The 15,008-nt window shown below is 48.9% G+C and overlaps 3 protein-coding genes across 3 annotated transcripts; 2 read left to right on the plus strand and 1 right to left on the minus strand.

The window, feature by feature from the left end:
* Positions 1-1,295: 1,295 nt before the first annotated feature.
* Positions 1,296-2,755, plus strand: N7503_010081 (zinc-binding alcohol dehydrogenase family protein; the record flags this gene model as incomplete). The annotated part of the gene is made up of 4 exons (XM_057069627.1): positions 1,296-1,559; positions 1,615-1,655; positions 1,709-2,154; positions 2,217-2,755. The coding sequence occupies 4 exons, from the start codon at positions 1,296-1,298 to the stop codon at positions 2,753-2,755; spliced, it is 1,290 nt and encodes a 429-aa protein (XP_056916238.1).
* A 741-nt stretch (positions 2,756-3,496) lies between these two features.
* Positions 3,497-6,262, plus strand: luA (3-isopropylmalate dehydratase LEU1; the record flags this gene model as incomplete). The annotated part of the gene is made up of 3 exons (XM_057069628.1): positions 3,497-3,899; positions 3,969-4,075; positions 4,145-6,262. Exons 1-3 carry the CDS (start codon positions 3,800-3,802, stop codon positions 6,260-6,262), a joined length of 2,325 nt encoding a protein of 774 aa, XP_056916239.1. The 5' UTR covers positions 3,497-3,799.
* A 495-nt stretch (positions 6,263-6,757) lies between these two features.
* On the minus strand, positions 6,758-14,332 carry ags2 (alpha-1,3-glucan synthase Ags2; the record flags this gene model as incomplete). The annotated part of the gene is made up of 6 exons (XM_057069629.1): positions 6,758-6,806; positions 6,872-7,382; positions 7,437-7,642; positions 7,706-13,693; positions 13,753-13,928; positions 13,982-14,332. The coding sequence occupies 6 exons, from the start codon at positions 14,330-14,332 to the stop codon at positions 6,758-6,760; spliced, it is 7,281 nt and encodes a 2,426-aa protein (XP_056916240.1).
* Positions 14,333-15,008: the final 676 nt, after the last annotated feature.

Genomic DNA, 15,008 nt, shown 5'->3' on the forward strand with positions numbered 1-15,008 from the left:
TGATCATTGAGATCGTATGCAAACATGTATCATCGGGCGCTCGGATCTAGATCTGTCCAAGGTTGCTGTGGATCATACATTTCCATTTGCTTGGTATGTACTTGTTCTGTTGAAGGTAAAAGTCAAGGGATATTCTATTCAACTACAAGATTTACATAGACAACATGGCGATTACCCTGATATTGTGGTGTCTTGATGATGGTCCTCGGGATGTATGACTACGTAGATTATTCAAGCAAATTATATAACGGGCCTTGATAACTGATAAAAGTAGGAACGGGGGAATTATAATTCGTCGTTGGTTCCCGAGGTCGTTTATACTTTCCGAGCCAAAAGATTATGGGTCTCGGAAACCAAGGCGTTCCAGATTATGTCCGTTCATGAAGCTTGAAGCTTCCGCTGGTCGTAATTGCCCACTAACTATATCAGTGACGACCCCATTACATAAACCTGCAAAATTGGGGGACTCACGACAAATCTTGAACACATACGACTACCTGAATCATAAACCTTTATCTGATCATCTAGACTACACTGGTGAAATATCCGGGGTTCGGATGCACCCCTGAAACTCCAACCAAACAAACACGATCTTTCGTCATCATAACCCCGGATCACATCAACTCAGCTCCAAAAGACACCTTCACTGTCGTGCTCAAACGTAATCAACACCAAAGATCAAAACTCAGCCGATCCTTATGTTTTTAAAAAACTGCTCATGAGGTCATAGTTCCAGTTCACCTTTGATATTTCTTGTTGGGCTCCTGTCCTGAATTTTATTGCAGTTGCCCTAATTTCGGTCCATACTTGAAGAACTCGGCCCATGGCCAATTTGGGTTAATTATGGGGCATCAAACGAAAGATTCACTAGGCCGATCAAATTAACTTGTAAATTTGGTGTATCATTTCCCCCTCCCCCGGGACTGCCAACGAGAAGTCTCTATCACGCCATTCAAGCCCCGCCATGAGCAATGCACAGCATCCTAAACATGTCTTGGGGCCCTAAGATAGGCTGGTAGAGCCTAAATGTAAGCGATTATACTTTCGTTCAGTCCTTTTCCGCCGGATATGTTGGTTCAAGTGTTCGGCGGACGCGCCCCGCTATGTGCGTGCTTTTGGTAAGCATTGATATCAACTCCCCGCTCCTATGTGGCGAGCGCGCGTTGCCTAGATCTCTCGCCCGAGAAGTAGTTCATATTGGTAATCCTAAATAGAATATAGATAGAGCCTGGCTTGGTTCCCGTGTCTGTTTGTGGTTTTGGTTTCAAATTATGGCTTTGGTAGCACCTAGCATCATGTCAACCACTACCTGTCTCCAGCTCGAAGAGCTGCCAAACAAGCCGTCGACTTTCCATCGTTATATATTCTCTGAAACTCACTTTCAGCCTTCTGTTCCTAATAGAACACATGCGAAGATAGATGATCATACATCAACGACTTCCAGTCCTTTGGAAGCAAAGCAGAGGGTTCTGCTGCTGAAGGCGGCCAGAGAACAATATACCCTGGTAGATGACCATCATGTGCCTTCTATTCTTCATCCAGGAGAAGTCCTCGTCAAGGTAAGTGTTCTCTGAGCCTGCTTTGAAATCAACTTTAGTAACCATTCTCTGGCAGGTTTTGGCGATCGGCTTGAACCCGATCGACTGGAAAGGACCGTATGTGACTTTACTCTCTTCTAGTAATGAAACACTCACTTACAATATCACAGAGCATTCAACTTTGGAATTCCCAGTCTCCCGTGGATCAACGGACGCGACTTGGCAGGACTAGTGCTCCAAGTCCCTAGCGAGTCCTCCCGCCTACGCGTAGGTGACATTGTCCTCGTGCCATCCACAGATTACCGGGACATCAGAAAAGCAGCCTTCCAAGAATACGCAATCGCCACTGACTTTAATGCCGCGCGCATTCCATCTACAACATCTATCCATGCATCGGCATCCCTTGGCGTGGCCTTTGTTGCTGCTGTATTAGCCCTGGGCATCTCATTTGGACTAGACTTCTCTCGTCTTACACAATCACCTGGTCCCAATTTGGTGAACGTCGTCAATCAACTTAATAAGAGTGATATTCCTGTCGATATCCAAGATGAAGTTTTCGCTACACATGATGAGTCGGATCGGCCTCAGCGAGGTGACTGGCTTGCGGTCTGGGGAGGTAAGGCTATTCAAGTTCCCATTCACTTTTCACGCAAGAGACAACTGACAATATTCTTGTAGCTTCAACAACCACTGGACTGGTGGCTCTTCAGCTAGCAAAGCTCGCCGGTCTGCGAGTGATCTGCGTAGCAGATATCGCACGACACGGCGCCAAGCTCTTAGAATCTGGAGCCGATTTACTGGTCGATCGACACGACACAGATCGAGCAGTGGAGATTATTCGCGGGGTGACTGGTGGCAAGTTGCGGTATGCTATTGATATCGTTGGCAAGGATACAGCTACGATACTCGAGAAGACACTGGATCCTTCGGGTAATGCCCATCTCTTAGGGCTCACGGGTCTTCCTAAAGAGCGGAACCCTGGGATCAAGTACCACACCGTGCCCATAAAGCTCTTCCACAGTGCCCCTGCAGTGGGTGAGAGTATGGTCACTTGGCTGGAAAATTTGCTGCAATCGGGTATCTTGGCCCTGCCGGAAATTGTTCGCGCAGATGGTGGATTAGAGGGTATCAATGCTGCACTGGATGTTCTGCGGAGCGGGACGGTTTCTGGAAAAAGGATCGTGGTTGATCTGGGCCCGAAAGAATCTCAGCCCTAATGTTTGTTTATGTCTTTAAGGGATGGAAACGTTTATGAAGGTTGGCGACTGGTGTTTTGGATAAATTAGACGTGTCCTAGATATGAACATCTCGCTACCCATACGAAACCTGGGAATACGAATTACTTTGATGAACGTGTCAAACCGAAAATTAAAACCATTCAGATCCACAGCCCATGGGTATTATCTTATGGTGGATCCATTGGATGTATAGCTTCCTGATTAAAGTTTGTGAATACTCTTGGCTATCAATATCTTTAGCTAGGTAGAACCAGGTGAACACCTATGTCTTTCACAATATTGAAAATCATGCAGACAGGTTGGTACCTACGATCGGAGAATATATATTTCGCTACTTAAGAGAACATCTTGGGAGAGTCGAGCTACCTACGGAGTAAACCTTATCTTAAATTGGTACTCCTTGATTTTTTCATCTGCATATGTAAAAATAGCATTGTCATTACTACGAAGTACTACCTGTCCAACTAGGTATTTCTTTACCCCGTTAACCCCTCCAATCCGTTACCGGTACACCCCACTTTCCTTCTGCAGTGCGACATGAAAATTTAAGCGGGGGCCGATCGGACCCCGGCGGATATAGCCAATCAGTCCCGGAAGATTACTTTTGACACACCCCGGAATCGGTCGTCTACGTCATGTACTATCAGTCGGTGAAAGAAATGTACGACTATGAGCCCGATAAGTACGTCAAGTTAATAGGCAAAGCTATCATCACAATGACCTTGTTGTCCCAAGCTTGAATACTAATAATCCTTTTTCTTATAGAAAATAGTCGCGATGAGTCAATGGGGGGCAAGATCAGCCGTCCGGAAGCGCCGCTAGCCGCCAAAGCAGTTTTCAAGAAGCCGATGTCGGGATCCGCTTGGTTTGCCACTTCAACCAATCAAATTGTGAATATTGGCCGCTGACCGACCGAAGTCGGCGTTGCCCCTCGAGCTGTTCCCCAGCGACATCGCGGTGGCTGCAAAATATAAGTCTGCAACTCCTGCTATTCCGGCCATTGATATCAAACTCGAATTCAAAATGCCTTCCGTTGAGACAAAACCGAGGACCTTGTACGACAAGGTCTTCGCTGACCACATTGTTAATGAGCAAGAAGATGGCACCTGCCTTCTCTACATCGGTATGCCGACTGTTTTTTCCCCCAATTGGAAGAGGTTGCGATGTGGGCTAACTGTTGAATGCTGAACAGATCGTCACCTTGTCCACGAGGTGACCTCCCCTCAGGCCTTTGAGGGCCTTATGAATGCCGGCCGCCCTGTCCGCCGACCTGACTGCACTCTGGTGACTGTCGACCACGTACGTACAAGCCAGGTTCTCCCTTTCTGCTAAACCGATCGGTTTCTAATTGCTGTCTAAACCATACAGAACATTCCCACATCCTCCCGGAAAGAGTTCAAGAGCGCCGAGACTTTCATTCAAGAAACCGACTCTCGCCTGCAATGCACCACCCTCGAGCAAAACGTCAAGGACTTCGGCCTCACCTACTTCGGTATGAGCGACAAGCGTCAGGGCATCGTTCACGTCATCGGCCCCGAGCAGGGTTTCACTCTTCCCGGCACCACCGTCGTCTGCGGTGACTCCCACACCTCCACCCACGGTGCCTTCGGCTCCCTGGCTTTCGGTATCGGAACCAGTGAGGTCGAGCACGTCCTCGCAACCCAGACCCTTCTCACCCGCCGAAGCAAGAACATGCGTGTCCAGGTCGACGGTGAGCTCCCTGCCGGTGTTACCAGCAAGGACGTTGTTCTCCACATTATTGGTGTTATCGGAACTGCTGGTGGTACCGGTGCCGTCATTGAGTTCTGCGGATCTGTTATTCGCAAGCTCAGCATGGAGGCTCGCATGTCTATTTGTAACATGTCCATTGAGGGTGGTGCTCGTGCTGGTATGATCGCGCCCGATGAGATCACCTTTGAGTACCTTAAGGGCCGTCCTCTTGCCCCTAAGTACGGTAGCTCCGAGTGGAACCGTGCCGTCGCCTACTGGTCTACCCTCAAGTCTGACCCTGACGCCAAGTACGACGTTGATGTTTTCCTTGATGGCAAGGACATCATCCCCACCATCTCTTGGGGTACCTCCCCGCAGGATGTCGTCCCCATCACAGGCGTCGTTCCTAGCCCCGCTGACTTCGAGGACCCGGCCCGCAAGCTTGCTTGCGAGCGTGCTCTGGAGTACATGGGCCTCACCTCTGGCGTCCCCATGACCGATATTCCCGTGGACAAGGTCTTCATTGGATCCTGCACCAACTCTCGTATCGAGGATTTGCGTGCCGCCGCTAAGGTTGTCCGTGGAAAGCAGATTGCTGCGAACATCAAGCGTGCTATGATCGTTCCCGGTTCGGGCTTGGTCAAGCAGCAGGCTGAGGGTGAGGGTCTGGACAAGATCTTCACCGATGCTGGATTCGAGTGGCGTGAGGCTGGTTGCTCCATGTGCCTGGGTATGAACCCCGACATTCTGTCTCCCCAGGAGCGCTGTGCCAGTACCTCCAACCGTAACTTCGAGGGTCGCCAGGGTGCCAAGGGTCGCACTCACCTGATGTCCCCCGCCATGGCCGCTATTGCTGCCATTACCGGTAAACTTACCGACATCCGCGAGCACGTGGTCACCAGCCCCGTTGCCGCCAAGGTCCAGCCCGTCGTCGATGTTGAGGCCGAGTCCTACGACTCCCCCATCACCGAGGATGAGCTTGACCGTGTTCTCGACTTGCCCGCCGACAACGAGCCCCACACTAACTCCTCCGCCGGCGGTGGTAGCAGTGCTGGTCTCCCCAAGTTCCTTTCCCTCAAGGGTATCGCGGCTCCTCTCGATCGCTCCAACGTCGACACCGACGCCATCATCCCCAAGCAGTTCCTCAAGACCATTAAGCGTACCGGTCTTGGCTCCGCCGCTTTCTACGAGCTTCGTTACCACGCCGATGGCACCGAGAACCCCGACTTTGTCCTGAACCAGGGTATCTACCGCAATGCCAAGATCCTCGTCGTGACCGGCCCCAACTTCGGTTGTGGTAGTTCCCGTGAGCACGCCCCTTGGGCTCTGCTCGACTTCGGTATCAAGTGTATTATCGCCCCCTCCTTCGCCGATATCTTCTACAACAACACCTTCAAGAACGGCATGCTTCCCGTCGTTGTCTCCGACGAGGCTGCTCTTGCCAAGATCGCTGCTGAGGCCTCAGCTGGCCGTGAGGTCGAGGTCGATCTCGTCAACCAGGAGATCAAGGATGCCGAGGGCAACAAGATCGTTGGCTTCGAAGTCGATTCTTTCCGCAGACACTGTCTCACCAACGGTCTCGATGATATTGGTCTGACCCTCCAGATGGAGGGCAAGATCCGCACCTTCGAGGCTAAGCGCAGTCTCGAGACCCCCTGGTTGGATGGATCTGCCTACCTCAAGCGCGGTACTCGCGGTGGTGCCACCCGCATCAACGCCGCCGCTGTCCCCAAGACCAACCGGGGAGAGGTGAAGGGTGAGCCACTCGAGTGGTAAACTTATTTTGATGCTATTAAAAAGAGCGCTGTGGGTAATCGCATTGGATATGGATACGGTAAATTGTAATAGGAGCTTCAGGCTCTCCTGGCATTTGGATTTCTTTCAAAGAACGATATTCCCCCTTATATTTGTCCGCCTGCATTTCATGTTTCGGGGCTTAGTTAGTTTTGGACTACTCGCATCTTCTACTGGCTGTCTACGAATCTCAATGAGAACGAATTATGAATTCAAAATAGCTCTCCTTTTCCATTAAGAGTCCGTACATGTCTTTGAGCTCCGATTCATTCTGCAAGGTCATCGCATTAAGATAAATACTAGATGTCGGAGACTCAAGATCAATCGCAAACAACAATCAAGATAAGAAACAAACCTGTGTAAAGCAAGCGAAAGCTTGACAGATCACCACCCATTCCACATATTAACCTTATCAACTTTGGCCGCTATGGATTTGCAAAAAAAAAATAAACGAAACCATCATCTCCGGTCCCCACTCTAAGGCTTTGAGAGCTGTTCGCGACGGAAGAACATAAGAAAGCCGGCGCTTGAAAAAGTCAGATAAGAACCAAGACAACTCAAATCAACAAAAGAACTTGCATATCAACTCACCAGATCGAAAGTTGGAACGTAAGCGCAATCCAAAACCAAGCATTAGCCAACGCACCCGCGCCAGCCGTAATATCAGGCGATATAGGCCCAGGACCTATCCTATTAGGCGCAAAAGACCTTGCGCAAATAGTCGCAATAGAACCCAAAACCTGCGAAACAAGCAACGTAAAACAAATATGCATCCGCGTCAAAGTCTGCAGAAGAATCATGCCAAATCCCAATCCCTGCAGTGCGTCGAGGACACCAAGCCACAACCACAGACTCCGGGATACAAGTGCACCGGATGTGTAACTACCTGCCCAGGGGAGATATAGACCGGAACCTGACGTTCCCCACCATATCTGGGCCCAACGTGGTGCACCGAGACCACATGCTACTATGGGTAGGATCCAGCTGTGGGATCGGGAGATCCAGGCCAGGCCGAATAGGATTGCTATCCAGGCGAAACCGAAGAATGCCACGCAAAGGAGGAGGATTTGCCATGGTTTTGCGTGGTTGGATATCCAAAGGACTGGCATCATTAGTTAGTGGATAAGTGGGATGGATTATTTGTATATAGACTTACAGTTCCAGTTTCGACCGTAGGGAGCACTCAAAAAGAAGTTTTGAAGAATGATGACAACCCAGTTCCAGAGCACGATTTTTCGTCTAAAAACGGATTTGTAGAATGATGGGACTTTACCCGGTGTTTGGCGGTAGTAGTTTGGCAAGCCGAAGTATACGATCAGTCCGATGCCCCACAAGAAGACTGTAATTGGCGTACAGACGGCCCTATAGTCATATTAGCATCAAGTATTCCCACATTTGACAAGGAGACTTGAAAATAACACGCACGTCATTCTCCAAGTGTTCGTGATATTGCCTTGGATATTAGAAACACCAGCGTTAGATGCTTTCGTTAGTGTCGAACCCCAATACCAAAGCGCGATGACATAGGCTTGCTGTGTGCCTTGGATAAGACAAGCACGAAAAACCCATTTCTTCACTGGAGCACCACTCTCATCACCAAAATTCAGCGCAAAAAAGATAGATCCACTGGACGAGGCAGCAGCATAGATCCCACTCCCCACATTCTGAAGCCAGCCCCGGGCATAGGAATTAGGCTCGAAATGGGCAACACCGATAATGAGGAATGCAAGGCCGTACAAGAACCATGGTACAGTGAGAACAAGAACAGACTTGTAGAACCGGAAAAAAAGCCACCACAGGATAGATGTGACAAGGTAGACTGTTGCGATTCCGTAGAGTTTCTCTGCCGTCTGCCCAACTTCACCCGTGAGTAGGGTTACCTGGTAAGAATTGGCAGCAATGATCTGACCAAGACCTAGGAATAGTGAATAAACAGGCCAGTCTCCAATACGCATTTGCATCCATTTTTTGAGCCCGGTTGGTGGGACGTAGTCTTCTCCCAGGAAGAATTCGTCACCTGTAGCTTCTTTTCTTTCTGGAACTCCGCTTTCGTGGGATGTGGTGTCGTCGTTGTTGATTGATTCTGACGGAGAGCCACTGCAATTCTTGCCAAATTGCACAGATGCAGCTGGGGATTGATTTCTTCCAAGACGAGCATCTCTGAATCGATCGAACCATTTCTTTTCGCTCTTTTCGAGATATTGCTCAATGCACAGCTGAGAATCCGAGTTCGTACCATTGAGATCCTCGAGTTTCTTTTCGAACACTCGGTAGAACTCACCACTGCTATCTGTGAAGGTTGGATCCACCTTTTGAAGCTTGTAGTCCTTTTTGTCGCCGACAACGGAGTCAAATGATAACTGTGATGCATTGCTTAGCCGGTTCCCTGCATCCGCCCAGGGTCGTGCTGGTGGAAGAAGAGTATCATCTGTTCCTGTCGTGCTCGGAGCATTGGAGCTGGAGGGTGTGCCACTGAAACGGGCATAGGGTTGACTTGCATGTCGAGCTGAGAGGACTTCACGAGTCAGAGGAATACCAGCAGGCTGTGCACCTGGGGGTGGTGTATCCATTCGATGTCCAGTCTCAGCCGCTTCAGATCCCATGGTATAGTCATCCTCGCCATAGCAGGTGGACATAATCTCATCATCACTGTCATCGTCGGCACCTGGAGATGGAGTACTAGAAGATCCCTCGCCGTTCTCATCCACATCTTCAATGCCGCCCTTGGTAGAATCCAGTCGCCCACGACTTTCTTGTGTACTAGATACTGGTCGGATCCCGAAGGGCATCTGGCGACTGAGACCTGATCTTGGTTTACTTTCAACACCAGGACTGGGATCGCGGCTGTAGACAACGGAATTCCTTTGCATTGATCCCATGGTTCCAGGACGACTAGCCTGCAAAGGTGGAGTAAGTGTACCGCTAGACGCATTCGATCTCATTGAAACTGCAACCTGTGGTGTCATCATTCCGTAGATAGCATTATATGCCGACGCAGCAGCAGTTGATTGAGACTGGGACTTAGCACGTTCCTTATCATGGACACGCATAGCCGTTGACTGGAGAATTTCCAAATCTTCAATCCACTGCGCGACTGGGAAACGTTGTTTCGCCGACCTTGCGCGCATCATGGCTCTCGTCTCGAGCTTTGAATTCAAAGCGCTGTCAATTGCAAGCTTGAATTGTTTGATGAGGTGGGATGTTGTGGTGGACTCAACAGTATACCACCAACCAGGCATCTGTCCAAGTCCTCCAACTCGAGCACCGATACCAAGAGCACCTTTACGGCCGAACTCGACGGCTACCAGACCGAATGGTTCGTCTCTTGATGGAATTAAAGCGAACTCTGCTCCCGAGAAAACGAACGGAGGTAGCACTGTGAACTGGGGTTTTGAGAAAACACGTCCGGGATATAGTTTCATCATCCTGTCCAGTTTGAGCGCTGCAAATTTACCATAAAGATCGATGACTGGGCCCACACAGATCAATTGGACATTTGGTCGCGCATCAAGAACACCCGGCATAACATCGGCAATGAGGTCGATTCCTTTTTGCATAGACCATCTTCCCACAAAGACAAGAAGATCAGCATTAGGTGTTTGGTGAAGACCAGCCCATTCTTGTGCTTGGCGCTTGGTCTCAGCTCTGCCGAATTCAAATTCACTGTTCACACTGATCTCGCTTTCTTTAGGCAATTCCTTCTTCCATTCGCCAGTATCAGAGGGATCAGGGTTAGGCAGGTTCCCTACTTTTCGCAAACCCCAGAAGATTGGGTATCTCGCATATGAGCGCTTCCCGTACTTCTTCGAGACTCCAACTGCTCCAAAGCCTTGCTGGTGGAGACGAAGATAGCTCGCACCGGCATGCAATAGATTGAAAATCTCTCCGAATTGAACATAGCGAGCAACGATATCTATGTCCAGGTTGAATACAGAGCACACCTCAGTCTTCTCCTTCTGTGTTCGCATTGGCCACAATCCCTGAAATTCAGCGTTGTGTAGTGAAAGACAGATTGGGATCGTCTCTGGAAGCTGGTAGAGCGGAGCGATCGCACCATGGTAATCATTGATATGATACAAATCAATTGGGAACCGCTTCATAGTGTGAGCAATGCATTGGTTCCACGCAGAGTAGTATATCGCGCTGTCCATGTCGTCCATGCGGGCCGGGTAAGGTTCTCCAACGGTTTGTTGACGAAAGACTGGAGCATCCAAGAGGACATAGGTGATGTTCCTCAAATGATGATACTGGATCTTGACCTCGTATGAGTTCCCAAGGATCATGACGAACATAGATTCAGCGGGTTTATCCATGGGATATTCCACACCCCCAACACAAGGAATGACCCAAATGAGATCTTCGTGTCCTAGTTGCTTTCCCATCAATTGTGCCATCACACCCAGTCCACCAATCTTGATTTTGATTCCCCAGTCGTCGATGTCGTATTCCATTGTCGCAACTAGGACCTTGCGTCGTTGGGATGTTCGGTTACCAAACGCGGAGTTGCTTTGCAGGAACCTGGATTTGTTCGCCAGACGCATGAGGAAGTTTCTGGATCCTCCGGCCTCATCAGGCTTGAATTTGTTGAAGACATCCAGTGAGATCAAAGTCTTCTTCTCACTCACGCCGACTTGGTTGAATTTAATACGGTAGAATGTCTTCATGAAAACGGTCGCACATGCCACGGCACTTAGAACAGGGATAATCCAAAGCATGAAGAAGAGCACCATTTGTGCATATTCTGATCCCGCAGGTACAAGCTTGAACTTCAACGTCGCATCATCAAGCTCGATCCTCCACGCTAGATGTGGACGAGGTGGAGGCCGTGTGATGTTTATCGCTGTTGTCTTGAGCGAAGAAGGTGGAAGACGATCCAAAACAGAATCTCCATCTGAATCCCCAAAAATATAGCTTTGATCAGGCTGTCCATTTGGATTGACTCCCCAGACGTTCAGCTGGCCCTGTGCAGGCCACTCAGCCATAAAGCGGAACTTCCATAGACGATCCGCAGCTTGTTTCACAGCATTTGGCAGTCCAGCGTCATATCCGTATTCATTGAAAGGGCCGTTGAAAAAAAGATGAGGGAAACGTCGGGGCATTCCAGTCTCCCAGTCGGGAGTATCGCCTTGTTGGACGTAGTCGCTGCTTCCCGTGAAACGATTCCAGTATTCAACACGAACGTGCTCCGCCTTCCACTCTTGGGCCTTTGTTCCTGACCAATGCTGTTTCTCAATTGTGTGATTGCCACCTTGGTATGGGAGCCATTCTGAAAATGTGCTGCCCCAGTTGGTTGAGTACCGGTACTTATCGGCTCCTGCCGCATGCTGTTGAATAAACAGTGAGCCGTTTTCGTTTCTTTGAAGCAAGCTGCTGGAGTAGTTGGCAGAGGTGAAGGTCATAGGGTTGTCATGTTGTCCGATACGAATCAAGAAGTGATCAATTGCGTTCGTTTTACTTCCGTCGCTACTAGTCACATTGCTGACAGTCAGCCGGTGCACTCCATTATACACTCCAACAAGAGTCGCTGTCCATGCCCAGGTGCTGGGTATATGGCCAGTGAGATTCGATTCCTCCGGAACCACCGAGTGGCAACCGATGGTATTCTGATCAATTGAAGGTGTCTTCCCATTTTCTGTTGTTGAATCAAGGGTGATGGCGTGAGTGACCATGCTGCAATTCATTTCCGTAGAGAAGTATAGACCGATTTGGAGATCTTCACTTTCTCCAGGCTGGGCTTTGGAAAGCACTGGAACATCATGCCCCGGGATGAATCTGGTGATCATAGGCCGTGGAGGATGGAACTTGCTTTTGGGGACATAAGCCCTGAATTCGTACGGATGAAGGGTTAAACTGTCCAGACAGCCATTCCATTCCGAAGAACCATTGAGATGCAGCTTGGTCGGACTTTTCTTCAAGGTCAGTTCATCATGTGGATAGAACAAGTTTTTAACGGTGGTATTAGTCTTGAAAGGAGCTACAAGCGCCTGATCGGGATCGGAACAATTGAAGTCGTATGTGACCGTGATGTTGTCATTTTGGTACACAAACCACACCGTTTGGTTCCCCGCTTTTCCAAGATTTTGTTTTTGAAAGTAAGGGCTTCGTAGAACAGACCACATGCCTGTTTCAGTGGCGATTCCATTCGAACCAGGATAGTAGACATTGTGGGTTTGATTGGACAGCAACTGAATCCACCACCCATCGTTCATGGCGGGATAGTCCTCTCGCATCTGATACATATGCTTGATTGTGTTCCTGATGGGGTGCGACGGATCTCGATGGTCGTATGTGACACTCTCATCGTGGCAGGCATCTCGGCCAGACTTGATCGGCCAGTCGAAGTACTGGGTCGAGTTCAGATGGAAGCAGCCATGAGTTTTCCAAGCAGTCGCGGGAGACATGGCTTGCCGACCATAGATATAGTTGGAAGCCAATGCATCCAGAGTGTGAAACGCTTGCTCTTCACCCCAGAGTAGTAGTGGAATGCCCGGCATGTGCAGCGTTGTAATGAATAGAGCAAGTAGCTGTCTCTCGAGCCCATATTCTACAGCTGGCCACCGGAACACATCTTGATTTGTGGCCCCGTACATGTGACGCGGGTCAAAATTGCCGGTATTCGCGTTGATAAGGTCATTGGTCAGCACCATATCGTACCAAGCTTCCGTCCAATTGACTGGGACATCGTAGCCAGCGGCCAGGTTGCCATCCATGCCAAGAAAGCGAGTGAGGGAGCGGTAAACAGAGTAATGAAAAGCGGCTCCATCAATGGCCTGCTGATTTTCGTCCCGCAGGAAGTATAGCGTATCAGAAGAGTTCGTGAGATGAAAAGCCTGATCAAGCGTCTTAGGAACCATGTCTGGCTGCCTACCACGACCAAGAAAAACAGAGCCCAGAGTATTTCCGCTTGTTATTTCTCCCGGTAGAAAGAAATTCTTCTTGCCAACTCGTCGAGCACAGTCACGATAAGCACCAGAGATGTCGCCCAAAGCATCAACCGTGGCCTGTGTAGCCTTGTCATACCGGAAGCCATCGATGTCGAGCGAAGAGATGATCATACACGAATGTCTAATAATTCGCTCTCTGACTGTAGGTACCCACTCACGTAATCTGTCCTGTACAGATGCGAATTTGGCAAGTTCACGTTGCCAGTCTGGATAAACACCAAAAGCTTCGATATCACCGTATTGATCGAAATCACTGTTGTAGCAGCCTTTCAGTTCGTCGCGAACATACTGGTCCACTAGGTAACCAGTCTCATTCCAGAAACGAGGGTATTCACAGGTCTGGTTGTATGCATTACCGAAGTTATAGTCGACGTAGTGGCGGTCCGATTTCCATTGCGCTTTGTGTTCTTTGACTGAAAATGGTGTTGTTGTGTTGAGGTATCCGGCAAATCCAATCAGATCGCCCATGCTGATGAATATTAGCACCCAATAAAAATCGGGAACAATGTTAAGTTCAAAGTCACTTACGTTGCCACCGTGTTATCGAAAATCACATACATGCCACGGTTGTGGATCTCTGTGATTGCAGCTCGCCAAGCATCAATTGTACCAAAATGTTGATCTAACAAGGTGGTGTCCATTGCAGAATAACCATCTGCTCCCCAAGGCTGGTTCATCAGAACAAGGCCGGCAAGATATATCCCCTTCAAAAGCTCAGCAAAAGTGATTTGAGATCGAAAATGGAATTGAAACTTACCTTGATACCCATTCCTTGTAAATAGTCAAGCGTGTCAACCAATCCAGCAACGTCACCGCCATGACGCATCTGGTTAGAGTCCAAATCATGCTCAAAAAGTGTGCCATTAATATTGTCGTTTGTTGGATCACCATTCACGAATCGATCGAGAAAAAGGGTATATATAGGGAAGCGCCAGTTTTCTGGCGATGGGTGGTATGTATGGTTGGGCCATTCTCCCCAGTACTCTGCTGGGTTGGTAGCCGTCTGGTTTTCATTGAGGTTATATTCAGTGAGTGCGTCATCATACGGCCAGCCCGATACCAAAGCTGTGAGGTGGGCAAGAACAAAGCCTGTGCGTTTCCAATACATCGTAACGATGTTTCTTCTAGTCGAAAGGTATGAGAGAGCCCACTATGTCAGGTAGGAAGGGAATGAACGAGTGTCAGGAGCCGGGTTCCTATTTGCCTTTGGTCAGTTAGCCCATCAGATGTGAAATGCATGTGACAACATGCTTAGAGAAGGACATGTATACAAGCCAGAGATAATCATATAGGTATGACAATATCAATAGTCGAATCGTGGAAGGATAACCTTAAGTAAACCATATACTTGAATGGCGATGAGGCGCGAAGGACCAATGTTACTGGATAAAATAAAGCAACGAATGTAAAATCGAGCTTTTAGATACTTCAGGTTTATTCCGCTGAAATGACCTTCAAGTCGCTCCAGGATTGGGCCGGTCTGTAAAAGCCAAAGAAGAAACGAACAAGAGAGAAAAACCCTGCGGGGCGTTTGGTAGAAATAGGTGGAATTGTGGCAAACCAGTAAAAACACAAACCTAGCAGAATATAGCTCTTACATGCTCTGAAGTGAGTCTTAAGTCACTTGTCTTCTCACCGCAAGTACATGATTTGATAATACCTCAGAAATAAGCCCATAGGCTCTGGTGTCAGACTCTCTCGACGCCGGAATGAACGGTGTCAATAGAATGGGAATGCTGATAGGAGGCAGAAATCTCAGGGTACATCTGGAACTTTCGGGGCTT

Source organism: Penicillium pulvis (genome assembly GCF_028828015.1).
Source record: "Penicillium pulvis strain IBT 33274 chromosome Unknown scaffold_8_segment0_segment0, whole genome shotgun sequence".
Classification (NCBI taxonomy): Eukaryota; Fungi; Ascomycota; class Eurotiomycetes; order Eurotiales; family Aspergillaceae; genus Penicillium; species Penicillium pulvis.